The sequence below is a fragment of the Gopherus flavomarginatus genome, chromosome 5, assembly GCF_025201925.1.
Source record: "Gopherus flavomarginatus isolate rGopFla2 chromosome 5, rGopFla2.mat.asm, whole genome shotgun sequence".
NCBI lineage: Eukaryota > Metazoa > Chordata > Testudines > Testudinidae > Gopherus > Gopherus flavomarginatus.
This window is the reverse complement of record NC_066621.1, coordinates 50,532,015-50,548,533: the sequence shown is the minus strand read 5'-3', so window position 1 is coordinate 50,548,533 and position 16,519 is coordinate 50,532,015. Positions and strand designations below refer to the sequence as shown.

At 47.0% G+C, this 16,519-nt stretch overlaps 2 protein-coding genes across 4 annotated transcripts in view; one reads left to right on the top strand and one right to left on the bottom strand.

Moving 5' to 3' along the window:
• PRR33 (proline rich 33) overlaps window positions 1–16,003 on the top strand; it is a 32,667-nt gene extending 16,664 nt beyond the window's left edge. The window contains exon 3 of the mRNA XM_050953705.1: window positions 11,723–16,003. Coding sequence (XP_050809662.1) covers window positions 11,732–13,354 — 1,623 coding nt within the window. The 5' untranslated portion in view covers window positions 11,723–11,731 and the 3' untranslated portion in view covers window positions 13,355–16,003. The remainder of the gene's footprint in view (window positions 1–11,722) is intronic.
• Window positions 3,589–16,519, bottom strand: part of LSP1 (lymphocyte specific protein 1) — a 512,003-nt gene continuing 499,072 nt past the window's right edge. For all 3 annotated transcript variants that reach the window (XM_050953725.1, XM_050953727.1, XM_050953726.1), the window contains one exon: window positions 3,589–4,480. The gene's annotated coding sequence lies outside the window, so the exon portion shown is untranslated. The remainder of the gene's footprint in view (window positions 4,481–16,519) is intronic.

Here is a 16,519-nt window from a genome sequence, read left to right as displayed (position 1 = left end):
GTTTGATTCAAGCCTCACTGACAGCATTCCAGGGGAATCTTGCTTGGAAATGTTAAAGCTGCACAACAGGAGGAAGGATAGTTCTGTGCCTTAAGTGCAAGACCAAGACCTGAGCTATCTCAATTCAGCTCCCAGCACAGATTAACTGACTTGCTTGAAGGGGATGCTACTCTGCTACATCACCGGGGTCGTCAGGATGAATTAATTAATGTCTGTGAGGATCTCAGCTGCTACAGTGACGAAGGCTATATTAACATCTAGCTAGAGGGGGAGCAATTTCATTTTATGGAACAGAGGTAGATGCAACAGAAGGGCCCAGTCTGTCACCATTATTCCAATAGAAGTCAGTAGGGACCAGTCACTACCTATGGTACTACGCAACATGGGTAAGGTAGCAGAATCTAGACCCAAAGCAGTGAAAATGGGCCAGCATGACATCTGAGTGCAAGTTTGGTTTGCACATGGAAGAGGAGCTATTCTGGCCCTCATCCAAGCACTCTTGAAATTACAGCCCAACAGAATATGCCCAATGGGTCTGCTTCGCTTAGGATTTTCTTGGGGGAGGGAGGGGCAGAGATGAAAGTAAGCTGGTATGCCATGCTGGACTGGACTGGACTGGACTGGCTTCTCTGGCGGTGATTTAAAGGGCCCAGGGCTCCAGCTGCTGCAGGGAGCTGTGGGCCCTTTAAATCACCACAGGAGTTCCAGCAGCTGGGCTTGATCCCTGCTGCTAGAGCTCTGGCAGCACTTTAAAGGGCCCAGGGCTCCCGTGGTGATTTAAAGGGCCCGGAGTTCCGCCGGAGCCTCATGGCTCCCAGTTGCCTCTGCAGCTGGTAGCTCTGAGGTGATTTAAAGGCCCTGGGGCTCCCTGCCTCTTCCGGTTGAGGCCTCATCCCTGCTCAGGACTCCGGCATACAGGCAAGTCCTTTAAGTTACTTTTTACCCTGGGGAGGGGGATTGTGTGCAGGGGTGAGATGTGAGGAGGAGAGTGCAGAGTGTGGTAGGGCATTCTTTGCTCTGATGCTAACAATACCACCTTTCCCAGCCTGCTTCCATTCACTCGCTACTGTACAGGTCTGGTAGTCTTAGGCAGCTTCTTGGGCCTCACTGAGTTTCACATCAGGATCGCATAGAACATTATAGACCCCCCACATCGGCCTTCAAGTCCTTTGCCTACCTCTCAGTGACCTTAGTAGTTGGCTTCCACCACTACCAATGTAAGGTGCATGTCCGTACTGCAGCCCTGGGGAGAGGAGTTCTAGCGAGTATGAAAGTTAAATGAAGTATGGAAAAATTCCCAGTTTCAAGTAGCTCCTGAAAGCAACCAGAGCGTATTCAGGCCCAATTTCTCCTGGATCTTCTTTCTCCCTCCCCATCACTAGAGATGGAAATGCTCTAGAGGAAGTGTAACTCACACACTTTCTGGGTGTGGTGTTCTGGCCCATCTGGTGGCATCAAGACCACTTAAGAGAGCAAGAGAGAGATAAAATGCCCCACTCGTAATGCCAACAGACCCCGGTCATCAGCAGGCACGATCAAACCTGGGGCCTGCGGAGCTTAGTGCATGAGCCTCTACCACGAGCTAAAGGCCTGTTGGCTTTTGGCTCATGCCCTAGAGGCTCATGCCCTAAGCTACAGAGGTCCCTGGTTCGATCCTGCCTGCTCACACCTGGGGTCTGTTGGCGTTACAAGCGGGAGACAACACCACACCCAGAAGGTGTGCAGGTTACAGAAGCAGCTATGAAGTCTGTTCATTCCTCCATTGAAGCCAGCACCTTGACCATGACAGTTGTTTCTACGGAGACCAGTTGTGACTTGACCCAAGACTCCAGAGCCCAGATTCACAGGGGTCATTGGGAACTAACTTCCAGTGATCCCAGTGGCAGTTAGTACCTTTGTGAATCTGGGCCCAACTGTGTGGGAGGGAAGGTGAATATGCCAGAGAGTAACTTTGGCTAAAGAGAGCTCATGTCACACAGATATCTTTCAGAGTTTTGCTATGAAATCCATGGTGCTGGCACGTAAAAGATATCTCCCTGCTTCCCTACCACTCCAAAATAGAATTGAATGTTGGGCAAGGTGCCAGCTTGATTCCTAGACCTAAATTCAGTGCTCTGATGAAAGCAGCATCTTAATTCCGAGCTTTAATAAAAGGATACAGGTGTGTCAGGACAGAGCAGTCCCTTCTCCAGATTAAAAAAAAAAGTTTTGGCTAAGACAATGCTGGAAAGACTATAGTTTCATGCTTCTGTGGAGGTACTGCAAACAGACAACATAACTGAAGAGGAGACTGGCCTTTTTCCAGCCATTACTGGATAGCATAGGTAAGGATAGCACTGCATGGCTTCTGCCTGTACATACAGAGAGTGGTACAGAAACTGCCAGGAGAGGTAGGACTGCTAAGACTGATTAGCTTTGGCATAGTGGCCTTTGTAGTGGGTTTGGCAACATTATCTTCAGATGGTTACAAATACGGACAGCCAGGGCATTTACCTATACCAGCCTCATTCTGTCCTTCATTGCTGCGCTGGCTTTCTGTGAAGTGATGTGCACCCAGCTCTAGGCTTAGCATACTAGTGGCAACAACATTTTCCAAAATTAGATTTACACAGTTAAATTTCTGCATTTCAGCCAAAGAACTGATCATGACAGATAACCAGCTTTGCTTTCTGCTCCTTCTAGAGGTCTCATTTTTAAGAAAGCAATTCTCTGTGCTACAGAGACAGTCTTTTATCCACTCCCTAAATAGGATTTGATCATTTACAGATTTTACTCACCCAGTTCCCCACTGCCAGTGAAAGTCAGAAATGCTCCTACCACAGAAAACTTTAGTGGCAGGATCTTTTCCTAAACCTTCTAATATTTGCTGGGCTCCTGCTCTCTTTATTTCAGAGAACCTGGGAAATTTTGCTTCTCTCAACATGTTGCCGTAGCCAGGCAGGTGGAGACTTTGGAAATAACTGTTATATGAACTGGACCATTTTGACCATTAGTGAAACCCTCAGAGCCACAATTGTTACAATAATCTTCCTCAGACATTTTATTAAATGCTCACACAAAAAAATAAATCCAGGACAGAATCAATTAAAGCAGAAAGCAAACTGAGGGATGAGAGAGGCCCCATAAGCCAGGGGTTCCTATCTGAGGAGAACAGAAACAAGCTGCAGGGGGAAGAACAGAAACATTTTTTAATGAGAGATCAGGGATGTGCCAAAGACTGTGGGCTAGAGGACATGAAGGAGTTTACAAATTGACCCAAGAGAGTTGGTTTGCAGGGACTGGGCGCAAACCAAATCCTGTCTGTTACTGAGGAGGTCTGAGGATTACTAATCTCCAGGGATTCTCCTCAGCACTACAACAAGCCCCTACCTCCCCAGAACACCCTTCTGCCTAGGCAGCTCCAATGAGTGAAGAAAAGGGGTGAAGATTGCTGGTTTCCAAGCTGCACCAACACAGTCCACACACAGGAGCACAGGCCAAGGTTGATGGGAATACTTCACACAGCTCCACTGGAGCTCATGTTAAAAAGATTAGCTCAGTGGGTTTGAGCATGTAAAAATGGGAAAGGAACCCTCAGACTCATCAAGTCTGAGCTACCACTGTTCACATGGGACAATCAGTCTGGAAGAGACTGGCATTGTGATTGACAGGTGAAGGGACCACCTCAGTATGGAAACATCTGTAGAATTAGAGAAGTCTGGATTGGAATCTTGTATTCAACTGGAATAGACTATCTTGGCCTGGACATCCACACAAAGGCAGAGGAGAGGGTCAGTCATAGGTTTTCCCCACCTCATATTAAAGTTCACAGCAGAAGAGGCACAGGTGAAGAGATGGAAAAACAAACGGGGTAAGTTTTCCCCACTTACAGAAGAACATGGTGGTTCTTTAATATACACGACATGGTCTAGATTGCCAATACAGTTGTGGCTCCACCGGATTAGAGGCCTGAGTAGAGGTGGTTCTAAGAATCAGTCCACTAGCCTCCTCTGTTGAGCATTCCCCTGCTTCACCACCGTACCCATTAATCTTTTTCTGTTCAGCTTTATCCCTCCTATTTCCAAAGAGGAAGTAGCTGAAGGTTTCTCATTGGTTATTGAGACACCTTCTACCCCCTGCTTGATTAAGCAAATTGGAAGATCCTTCTCTTTGTATGTTTGAGAGATTAGAGAGGGCCAAAGTAATGGCCTCCCATCTCCAGCATGGAAACAGAAGGGCCCAGAGGAGCCAAATACAAAACAGTAAAGAGTCATTTAGAAAGTTAAAATGAGGAACAATAGCCAGCTGATTATGTTCCTTTCATCCTCATGAAAGCAGCGTGGGGTGATGCTCCCACCCGAGGATACAGCCAGGCTGTTCTGGAGCAGAGAGAAGTTAGCCACCAGGGACTGGGAGAAAGACATCCTTCAGTGATCTCCCTTATAGCAGAGGAAGCATCAGCGTTGAGTACAGGGTTGCATCTAGCCAGGACCAAACTCCGCTGTAAAAGAAAAACAGAACAAAGGACAAGCTTACTATAGCAGATAGTGAGAGTGATCATCGGGGCTACAGACAGTCAGCACAAGATGCCTCCTCCCCCGTGTATCCTTTGAGTGTTCCTCCTGGGTTTACAACCCCTATATGCTGGCTCAGCCAGTGTACAGGAGCTGCTTACAACCCAGAACGAGAGCCTAGAACGTCTGAGAAGATATCAAATCACTCTCAAGGCCTCTGGATTCTGCTGCTCTGTTACTGTCACATGAGACGATTGGCAACAGGCAGGAGACCCTACACAGCAGCAAGGGTCCTGAACAAATCATGTTACCCTGGCAGATAGAGATGCATTTCAGTGCAGTCAGCTCATCCCTAGGAGTCGTCGTTCAGATGCTAGAGGTGATGCTGCCTCAGTCTTCCCCTCTGAGCCCAAGAAAAATACTAAAGCAAAGCTTTCCCTTAGCGACCAGCTGCAGCAACACAAGTATCAAGTTCCCTTAGCTCATTCTTCTTCACGGAACAGCTGATTCTGTGCCATCATTCCAGCATCCCAAATTACTTCTCCATCTTGAAGTTAATGACTCTTCCACACGGATATTTCCCCTGTTTAAAGGTCAAACTAGAGACTAGGGTTTGATTAAAGCTTCTCTCTAAGCATAGTAGAACAGCATAAGAGGGATCCCAAGACCAGGCAGGTTTCAGGTTGTGTATCAGCATGAAGTACACACTTAACACTTTAAGAATCCCATGGACTTAGTCTCAACTTCACTTGCTTTTCCTGAAGCTTCACAAGCTATTTGGGTTCTTTGAGCAGTTCATTCCCCCTCAGTTTTATAATGAATCCCTTTTAAATATCCACTACAGTCAGTAAGACCAAGCAATGCATCTTTCTTCGCTCTCCTATTGTTCCAATACACAGCATGGGCGGGGAGGTATTCCTACTGAGAAGACAGATTGCTCCAGAAGAGAGCTCTCCAAAAAGCATTCAGAACTCTGAGGGGGAGATACAGAAAGTAGATCTCATGACACAAATGTGTCGTCGTTCCCCACCCCTCAAAATCTATGAAACTGAAAGGTGGCAAATTTGAAAATGATGAAAGATATCACTTCCATTCTGCCAGAATCGGTCTGTGAACTCCATTGCCACGTGGTATCACTGAGACCAAGGATTTAGTGGAATTCAAAAAAAGAATTGGATATTTACACGGATAAACAAGAGTATTCAGAGTTCTAATAGCAAGGATCTTTTTAAAAAAAAAAATTAAGCACATTGGAAGTGATATGAACCCAGATGCTTCAGTATATAAGCCAGCTTTTAACTACTGGGAGTAAGACTTCCACACTGGCCTGATTACCTCCCAGCTGTAGGGAACCTGGCACCTTCCTCTGATACAGCTGCAAGGATTAGACAGATACATGACCAGATGAGGCACTGCTCTCATCCAGTGTAGCAATTCCTATGGCCTAGACATCACTTTCGGGAGTTGAGACACAGGGAAAGTCATCAACTCGACCATGAGGTGTCACACTATTGTGAGGGATGTGTTTCCACCTGCCTTCTTTTGCTTAGATCAGTTTGTTTTGTACAGCTACACAAAACAAAGGCTGGTGCCTCCTATGTCCCTGTCCCCCTCCACTTCACAAGCCATTAAAAGCTAAAGTGGCATTTTGGTTCCTTTTCAGAGAGTGGCGATACTTTTGGCATATATACAGCAATGCATCAAACAAAGCTTTCTAGCTTCAGAGTCAGCGACTGGCACCAGGAAACATAAGAGCCCCAGGTCAGTCTAAACAGCAAAAAATGCCTCTGTTTTTAGCACAAGAAATATTTTAGTCAGCTACAGTTTTATCTACTGCTGACCATAAGAAGATTTATATAAAAATTTAATGACCTACCCATGGCTACACTCCAGGTATTCCCTAGATGTAGAGTGTGTTTTGCTCAAAGCAGGTTTAATGAAGGATGTCTAGGAGGTCCAACCTGCATAAGAGACATCTGCAGTGGTGTAACTACATGGATACAAGAAGGGTGCAAACCTCTTATATAGTCTATGATTCCCCTGCTCACATACACATACAAGCAAGGTAGATGGAGCATAAATCGCAACGTAGCAATAGTGGCATAGGCTGCAGCAGCAGCAACGGCACAGCTGTGCTGAGCACATACCCACTAGTTTCAGGCAGATTTGTACACAGCACAGTTCAGACAGGCCTCCACTGCCACTACCCAGTGCTCCTACTGCTACACTGCTATTTACGTGTACACAAACGAGGAAAATCACATCCCTAGCTCATAGCATAGATGTAGACAGATGCAGGACTCTGATGTGAAGTTGGGCATACACTAATGCACCTCGCACTAGTAAATTACCAAAGCCAACTGCACCAGAGTAAATCCATTTTACGCTGGTGCAGCATAGCTGAAGTAGGAGCTTGCGCGCATGTAATTACAGCAATGTAGCAACACTTGTGCAAAGTCTAAGTCAGGCATTTTGAGGTCTTTCAGACCTCCAACCCTGGGGATGTGTGGTGGTTTGGTGTATGGAGGACTGCTGAAATTGCAAGCTATCACTTTAGGAGCTGGGAGAAGGCTTCCCTGATCTTGCATGTAGGTTACAGGGCTCCATAGCAAAGTGTTCCAGCAGAGTCCGCAGCCAGACAGTCTACAGGAAGGCTGAGCAAGTTGTACCTCTCTGCTGTAGGGAGCTGTGTCTCTGTCTGGGGGTTCTTGTGCGTTCTGAATTCTAACAAAAGCAGTGTTCTGGTGCAACCTTCCAGCAGGAGAATCTGTTCAATCCAAGTGTGTGTGTGTGTGTGTGTGTGTGCGCGCGCGCTGTGAAACATAACAATGGGGAATGGGATTTCTAGCCCTCTTTGGTCAAATGAGTTTCACACGTAAGAGCTGCCCTTGGAATAGAACTATGCCTAATTCTAACCTTTGCTTAAAAGCGATCAGCTGCTTCGAACTTCCAGCAGTTGCCATCTCACATACACAAAGTCCCCTTCAAGGCTTCCTCACAAAATGCTGCCTGGCTTTTCACTTATGCGGGCACACACAAAAAGCAATTGCCTTTTGCCTATGCCAACAACACACCACACCCCTTACACCTAGGGTGATCAGATGTTGCGATTTTATAGGGACGGTCCCAATTTGGGTTTTTTTTCTCATATAGGCTCCTATTACCCCCCACCCCCATCCCAATTTTTCACATTCGCTGTCTGGTCACCCTACTTACACCCTGGAGAACAGCCCCAGCTGTGCAGTGACAATATTTCCTGCTGAGATTTTGCTGGAATTAGGGTGGCAACTGGAGCCTTTGGGGAAATAGAGACCCTTTAGAGTTTGCTTTAGGGCTCCTTTTTCTCCACCATTCCTCCTGCCAGGAATTTCTGTAGCAAGCAAGCAAAAGGCCAGCCTCCCAGCAGGAGTAGTTAGCCAGTGCTGAAAGACAGATTGCAAAGGCAGCCAAAGGCTGTTTAAGCCTCATGTGCATTGAAGTGGAAATATCTGTTCTACCCATCAAAGGGTTTTGCTCAGAGCAGTTTACAAGTGAACTAAAGCTTGCACCTCTAGAGACAGTGATGCAGCATACTGCATCACCTTCCACAGGGGCTGGGACCAGGGGAGTTAGGACTCTATGGCTCAAAACTAGAACTTTACCTACCACAAACAAGAAGCTGGCATGAGCTTGGCAGTCGCCGAAAAGGAACAGAGTACCTGACAGCCCCAGTGAACGCTCCCAGCCTCCTCCCGCTCATTCCTTCTTTCAGGACACTTGACACCATCCAGCAGTGAGAGCTGACGGATTCATACACTTGTGCCTCACTTCTTAGCCAAAGCCAGCTCAGCAACTGTGAAGCTGGCGATAACTGGAGGAAAAGTTTAATCTGTGACACTTGGGAGCTGAAGTCTGTGTCATGGAGAGATGGATGGAATAAGCCAGGTGCTCGCCCTCACTCCCTACTCCAGCACAGACTTCCCACTCTTTGCTCAACTCATGCGGCTGCCTCTGCTGGTAATCTCTACACAAAGGAGCAATAATCTGTCATGAAGAACTTCTTTTGTTTCTAAACAGGGTCACAGAAGTTGCAGCCTAAGGCAAGAACGGGAAGAGAGCTGGGGCAGTGGAGGTTCACACAGCTAAGGGCATTGCCAGCCTCTGAGGGTGCCTGGTTGTAATCTAGGGGAAACTCAAAAGCAAGTTTTTTAGACATGGTTCCAGCTGCAGAGTTCAGACGGGATTCCAGACAGCTCAGAGCAAGGGATCTTGTTTGATGCAGAGTTGAAGGAACTAGCAATACCATCTAACCTAAAGGCCAAATTAGAGCTAGTTCTTATTGCGAGGGTTGTGGGAGTAGGAAGGAAAATGCATTTTAGGGTATGTCTGCACTACGGGATTATTCCAATTTTACATAAACCGGTTTTGTAAAACAGATTGTATAAAGTCAAGTGCATGCAGCCACACTAAGCACATTAATTCGGTGGTGTGCGTCCATGTACCGAGGCTAGTGTCAATTTCTGGAGTGTTGCACTGTGGGTAGCTATCCCGTAGCTATCCTATAGTTCCTGCAGTCTCACCCGGCCATTGGAATTCTGGGTTGAGATCTCAATGCATGATGGTGCAAAAACAGTGTCGCGGGTGATTCTGGGTAACTGTTGTCACTTAATCCTTCCTCCGTGAAAGCAACAGCAGACAATCATTTTGCGCCCTTTTTCCTTGGATTGCCCTGGCAGACTCCATAGCGTGGCAACCATGGAGCCCGTTTTGCCTTTTGTCACTGTCACCGTATGTGTACTGAATGCCGCTGACAGAGGCGGTACTGCAGCACTACACAGCAGCATTCATTTGCCTTTGCAAGGTAGCAGAGACGGTTACCAGTTGTTCTGTACTGTCTGCTCCTGTCATGGGTGCTCCTGGCTTGCCTTCACTGAAGTCAGCCGGGGGCGCAAAGACAAAAATAGGAATGACTCCCCGGGTCATTCCCTCCTTTATGTTTTATCTAAAAATAGAGTCAGTCCTGCCTAGAATATGGGGCAAGTGTACTGGAGAACCAGTGTATCAGAGAACCAGAAAGCACAGCTGCTCCATGTCAGATCCCGCAGAAATGATGAGCTGCATGCCATTCATGGGGGGCAGAACTGGCGCTAGGGGTTTGAGCGCCCTAGGCGGCTGGCAATTTTGGCACCCTGCGCGCTGGTCCCGCGGCTCCGGTGGAGCTGCCGCAGTCATGCCTGCGGGCGGTCCACTGGAGCCGCGTGAGGAGCCGACCGTCTGCAAGCATGACTGCGGCAGCTCCACCGGAGCTGCCTGCTGCCCCCTCCGGCGGAACGGCGCCCACCAATTATTCTGGCGCCCTAGGTGATTGCCTAGGCTGCCTAAATGGTAGCGCCGGCCCTGATAGGGGGTGCCCCTGCAACAGCCCCACCTGTTGCTTCCCTCCTCCCAAAACCTTCCTGGGCTACCGTGGCAGTGTCCCCCCATTTGTGTGATGAAGTAATAAAGAATGCAGGAATAAGAACCACTGAGTTTTTAGTGAGATAAAATGAGGGGGAGGCAGCCTCCAGTTGCTATGATAGTCCAGGCAGTACAGAAACTTTTCTTTAGACATGAAAGGGGCGGGGTGGGGGCTGATGGAACTCAGCCCCCAGTTGCTATGATGAGGACAATTACCAGCCGATCTGTGCCATCTGCTGGGAATGACCGGGAGTCATTCCTATTTTTACCCAGGCGCTCCCGGCCGACCTCACCTGAGGACAGCCAGGAGCACTCATGGGTTGATGACGAGGACGGCTATCAGTCCTTTTGTACTGTACCGTCTGCCACCAGGGAGGGGAGGGGAGAGGATGCTGCTGTTCAGTGCCGCAGCACCATGTCTACTAGCAGCATGCAATAGACATAGGGTGACAATGAAAAAAGTCAAGAAATGATTTTTCCCCCTTTTCTTTCACCGGGGGGGGGAGGGTAAATTGACGAGATATACCCTGAACCATCCTGGACAATGTGTGTTTGACCCTACAGGCATTGGGAGCTCAGCCAAGAATGCAAATACTTTTCAGAGACTGCAGGGACTGTGGGATAGCTGGAGTCCTCAGTCCCCCGTCCATCCTTCCATGAGAGTCCATTTGATTCTTTGGCTTTCCATTATGCTTGTCACACGGCACTGTGCTTTGGACTCTGTATCATAGCCTGGAGATTTTTTTCAAATGCTTTGGCATTTCATCTTCTGTAATGGAGCTCTGATAGAACAGATTTGTCTCCTCACACAGCAATCAGATCCAGTATCTCCTGTACGATCCATGCTGGAGCTCTTTTTGGATTTGGGACTGCATCGCCACCAGTGCTGATCAGAGCTCCACACTGGGCAAACAGGAAATGCAATTCAAAAGTTCGCGGGGCTTTTCCTGTCTACCTGGCCAGTGCATCCGAGTTCAGATTGCTTTCCAGAGCGGTCACGATGGTGCACTGTGGGATACCGCCCGGAGGCCAATACTGTCGATTTGCGGCCACACTAACCCTAATCCGACATGGCAATACCAATTTCAGCGCTACTCCTCTCGTCGGGGAGAAGTACAGAAACCTGTTTAAAGAGCCCTTTATATGGATATTAAGGGCCTCGTTGTGTGGACGAGTGTAGGGTTAAATCGATTTAACGCTGCTAAATTCGGTTTAAACTCATAGTGTAGACCAGGCCTTAGTGTTTGAGGCAGCAAGGGGCTTGCTAGCATCAGGCAGCGTGAGGATAGATGCTTGGCAAGCTTCTAACTATAGGTGCTGGAACAAGGCGTTTTGCTGAACCCTGACTTGAAGTGGTTTCCATCATATACAGGGTTTACAGTTTGATTCAGTGGCTCTCAGCAGCCCCATTATACAAATTGCTCCAGCACCACTGCTTCTAACAATGTACTAACATCTCAAATCCTGACCCATAGCCCTAAACTGGTGGTCATGCATTACCCTTCTGTTGTATGCAAGTGATGTGGAGAAATATCCATTAGACATTGGTTGTTTTGAGAAGGCAGGAGGTAAAAGCACCAGTGCAATGTTCCTCCCTCTCCCAGATAAAGCATTGCTTCTGAAAACAACCAGACTCCACTGGGACAGCACTTGGAAGTTCTACAGACAGATGTTTGGGGTTTGCTGGCAGCAGACCCATCTTTGTGGCAGGCACAAACAGCCCAGCAGCAGGCACAGGGTTAAGCAGATCAGTTACTGATGTCAACTCTAAGCTTTTTTGTGTTTCATTTCAGGGGGTTAAAATGCTGATCACTGTAACACCACCTTATGAACCAGCATCCCTCCATCCACAAATTCCACCCCCTGCCATACTTCCGAAACCTGGAAAGGACAATCTTAAGCTCCAGAAACTCTTGAAGAAAGTTGCAAAGAAGAATGCACCACTAGCCTCCCAGCAAGCCAAATCGTTCCAGTCCAACCTCTCCCCAGTGAGCGAGGCCAGCCCAGACCTAGAGCACAACGAGTGCTCATCTCCGCTGAAGACCCCAGAAACGTCAACGCACATCACCATCCGTCTCCCTCCCCGGTTCTCCATCAAGCCAGTCATCCACCACGTCTCATCTCCTTTCCCGAAGGCCAAGACATTCACACTCAAAGTAACCGAGCAGAGGAGAATCTCTGAACACCTCAAGCTCTCAGTCTCTCCAGCAGCATCACCTGTGCACGGGAAGTCCCCATGGAAACCAAAAGGAATGACAAAACCAGACACACCCACCCAGCTGCCCTCTCCACAGGCACATTCTATATTCATTTTCCCTGACCCTCCTGTTTCCATCTCACCTGTCATAGAAGCCCCAGTGGAGGTTACTCATGTTACCAAAGTGCATGCACGTGTCCATAGTGTGCAGGCACCCAGAGCGAAGACCCTTTTACCAGACCAGTTGTCTACAGCCCTCAGCAGTGAGGACAGGCAGCCATTGGCAGCCAATACAGACAAAAGCCATTCAGAGACACCTCCATGGCTGGCACCAGTCATTCTCAATGGTGATGAGACTGGAGCTGCTACTCCCAAATCAAAGGACCCCATGCTTCCCACCACGACAGCAAGGCCCCCCTACAAAACCCTTAAGTCTTCAACTCCCAGAGAGCCTGTTGGGACTGCTTTCCCCAGTCCTCGGATGCTGGATCCTCAATTCAGTAGACCAGAAACCCCAGGAAGTGACAGAGCAAGATCCAGAACAGAGTGGGTTCCTGAACTTCCTGAGCCACACAGCAAAAGCCTAAGGCCAATGACTCCCCATACAGCTCAGAAGCAAGAGGCCACAGTGCCAGCTGACAATACAAAGGCTTTCCCCACAGAAGCCAAGGAAGAGCTGGTCATTCAACCACAGCCAACAGCTACCATTCCCAGTACCAGTCCTTTCCCCAAAGCTGAGTTTCCACCACTATCTGTGGATAAGGCCAGACCTCTTACAGCCAAGCTTAGTGGATGGTCTCGCCTCAAGAAGCACTTAACAGTGGAACCAGAGGGGTGCCAATTCCCAGAAACTGAGCAAGCCAAGCCTGAACAGGGGGAAGCAGGAAGTAAAGCAGAAAGCTCTCAAGGTAATGCCAACCAAGACAACAGGCTGATTAAATCAAGGGCCACCAAAATGTGGGATGCCATTTTATATCAGATGACAGCCCTCAAGAGGAGAAAGCAGCAAGAGGAAGAAAAAGGGATAAGGAAAGAGGAGGGATTCTCATTCCAGTGCCGCTTGCCCCTTCTCCACAGGCCATGTTTTGATGCCCGGAAACTGAAGGAGCTAGCTTCCAAACCAATGACAAAGATCACCACCATGTTAGAATCAAGTCTGCTCCGCCGCAAGACACCTGAGGAGACCAAGAATTTTAACAGGACTGCATCAGGGTGGCAGTTCAAGTGAAGCCAGCTGGATTCCACCTCAGCAACAAGTTCTCTCAGGCCTCCTCCAAGGTGCTGCCTGAGTTCTGAGCAGGAAAGTGCGTTTTATAGCCAGATTTTCATGCAGCATGGAGGCCAAATGTGAGAAAAATATAAATAAAATCTTTCACAGACAGCAACTTTATGCTGAGGGCTGTAGAGGGTATTATGACTGTACACTACATATCTGTAGTGCATATATCTATAGTGCATGCACACACCTCCAGAGTGGCTTGAGGATCCAAGAAGAACAACTCTATATCTATTTGCAGCTTCATTTAAAATATTCCAATTGGAGATCAGGCTACAAAACCAAACAAGGGACCCAGGAAAAGAAGTGACCTGTAGAAAACCTCCAATGTAAAAGGCACCTTGTTTTTCATTCAGTAAATCAATGGAATTTTAAGTGAATCCCAAACAGTGCAAGCCCAGAAACAGGACAGGTTGTGGCAAAATGTATGTTGGTCCACATTGCCCCATCTAATATTCTGCCTCCTAGGCTGCACGATCCAGTTTAAGACTGAAAGAAGGGTTCAGTTTCTAAGCCACTGAGTTCTTTGTTGGAACCCTCAGCAGTAGTTTCCATTTCTGGTCACTCAGAACTAAACTAAGATGAATTCCCTTGCATAGAACAAGGGTGACAGGTTGTGGTATATTTCATGCTACTCTGAAACCACACTTTACTCAGCCCAGAAAACAGAATGTCTCATTAGTTTTAGGTTTTATAATTAATTTGATCTCCCTAAAAGGTAAATTTGAGGCTGCAGGAGTTGGAGGGGGAGAGAAGAGAGAGCTTTTTGTTTTGTAATGATCAGAGTTTTTCCATTCTTAAATGCTTTCAAGTGCAGTTATTGGCCAGGGATTTTCAGAATGATTAGGATTTTATTTGCTTCAGCTTTTGAGGTGCCCAACTTGACATACCTTAATAGGGTCTGAGTTTCAGAGTGGGCAATCAGCAATTTCTGAAAAAAAATCAGGTCCCTTTAAGGTCTCTCAGATGGGGCACTCAAAGTGACTAGTAACTCTTGGCCGTGGCACGTGGGCCAAAACAACAGGGATTTCAGAGAGATTCAAAAGCATCTTTTCTTGCACAGACCAAAACATTTGCTATAAATGGCAGCATTTATATGGAACTATTTTACTGGATTCGAGTGGGGAGCACTGGCCTGAATCTAAAGATTTCCAAGCTACAGCAGCCCCCACTGTCCTAGCTATAGTTGAGAGAGTCTCAGTAGTTCCTCTCACTGCCATTTTCAGGCACATCACGAGGAATCTCACATTGCACCCTTCATGGAGTTCTCATGTGGCTTAGATATTTTTCACCAGAGCAGATCATCCTGGACATTGATAGAGATTACGAGACTATCCAGAGTCACAGTAAACAAAACAAAGATCTCAAAGCAATATAAACCTTCAGGTTATGAACCAGCCTCTAAGCTACTAGCTGGTAGAAGAAAATTATCCCTAGGGACATGTTATCCTATAGCTGCCTACTGCAGGGTTTCTTGCACCTTCCTCTCATTCAGCCGGAGCTGGCCTTTGTCAGAGACCAGATACTGCACTGAATGGACCCTGATCTAACTCTGAATTCCTGGCTACTGAATAGCATCCTCTGAAGCATCTGATGTTAGCCACTGTTAGAATGGCAGATTAGGAGAAAGATTAATCTGTTCGAATGTGGCAGCTCCAGTGTTCCCTTATCAGTCTGCCTGAAGGGGCTAAGCGGGCAGTTGATAGAAAGGGCACATTATAGTGACCACCTCATACAGAACAGAACATTGTTGGTCATCTTATTAGTCACCCAGGGAAGACTATGGCAACCAACTGTTCCTTGGCCTCACTTCTAACTTGAGACAGATAGTTAGCAACGAAGAACTAGTTTTAGCCGCACTCGATCCCCTGCCACCCATGTGTCAGTAACATTTGTTGGGCTAAAACCTCCACAAGCTGCATCCCCCATTCTATGCTGCAGCACTGGCATGCACTCACCCTCTGAGCTCTCTCTCTGGAGCCTTCAGTCTTCTCTCAAACTGATCAAAGCCCCAGTGCAATGCACTAGGGATGTCTTGGCAGAAGTATGGCCAAAGCATGCCTTGCCAAGGCCTTACGATTGGGTTTTTTTTTTTCTTCAAACCCATCAGTTTTCAAGCACTGTAGGAAACACTGACAAATCCAAGATGGAGGCTCCTCCACACTTTCCATGGCTTTCTGACATTGTATTGCATTTATTTTTGATCGCTGCTCAGGTTGAACACATGGGGTTTTGTTTGTTTGTTTGTTTTGGGGGGGTTGTAAATATTAAGCAGCATTATATTGAGATCTGGTTTTTCTGGCTATTTTTGGGGTGGGCTGGTTTTGTGGGTTGTTAGTTTTGTTTTTAATGTTCACAGTTGTTTGCATCTCCATAGTCACCAGGCTTAGGGAGTGAGCTCACACAGGGTAAGCATGAAGCTATTTCCACTTCCCTAGTGAGGTTACCATAAGAGGGAATATTTCTGCTTTAGCTAATATAGGACTGGTATGTTTCACCCCAAAGGGAAATTTGATACCACCTTCTACCTTCTGCGCCTATGCACAGGCTAGAGAGCTGGCTGGAATTTCTCATTCGAAATGGACAGCCTTAAAAAAAAAAAAAGACAAAAAAAACCACTTTTTTTGTTTGTTTTTGTGAAGTTTAAATTTCTGAGAAGAAAATGAAAACTGAAAACTCTCAGTGTTGAAGAGTCAGAAGTCCAGTTTTTGCCCCTGGCCATTTTCCAGTAGCAAAAACGAAAAGAGGAAGAAAGAGGGAAATCCCCCAAATAATCTGAAAAATTTCAAAAGTTTTTCCATGAAACAGAGTTGAGAAAATAAGAATTACTAGGTAAAATGTACATCCTATTTTTAGACCAGCTCTAATATGCTGTACAGATAGTTAAGATTCTACTGACACAGAAAGGTGGCTTGCTACAAGACAACATTGTACTGACCTAGGCTGAGAATGGAGGTATTTTGCTTTAATTAAAATATATGTGCAGATAGGCTGGTATTCTCAAGAGTCCAAGAGAGTGAGGCACCCAGATTCCATTGAATTTAAGTGAGATTTGGACATTTATCTCCCTTATGGTCTGTTGAAAAAAATTCCAGCCTTATTTTTGGCTCAATCATT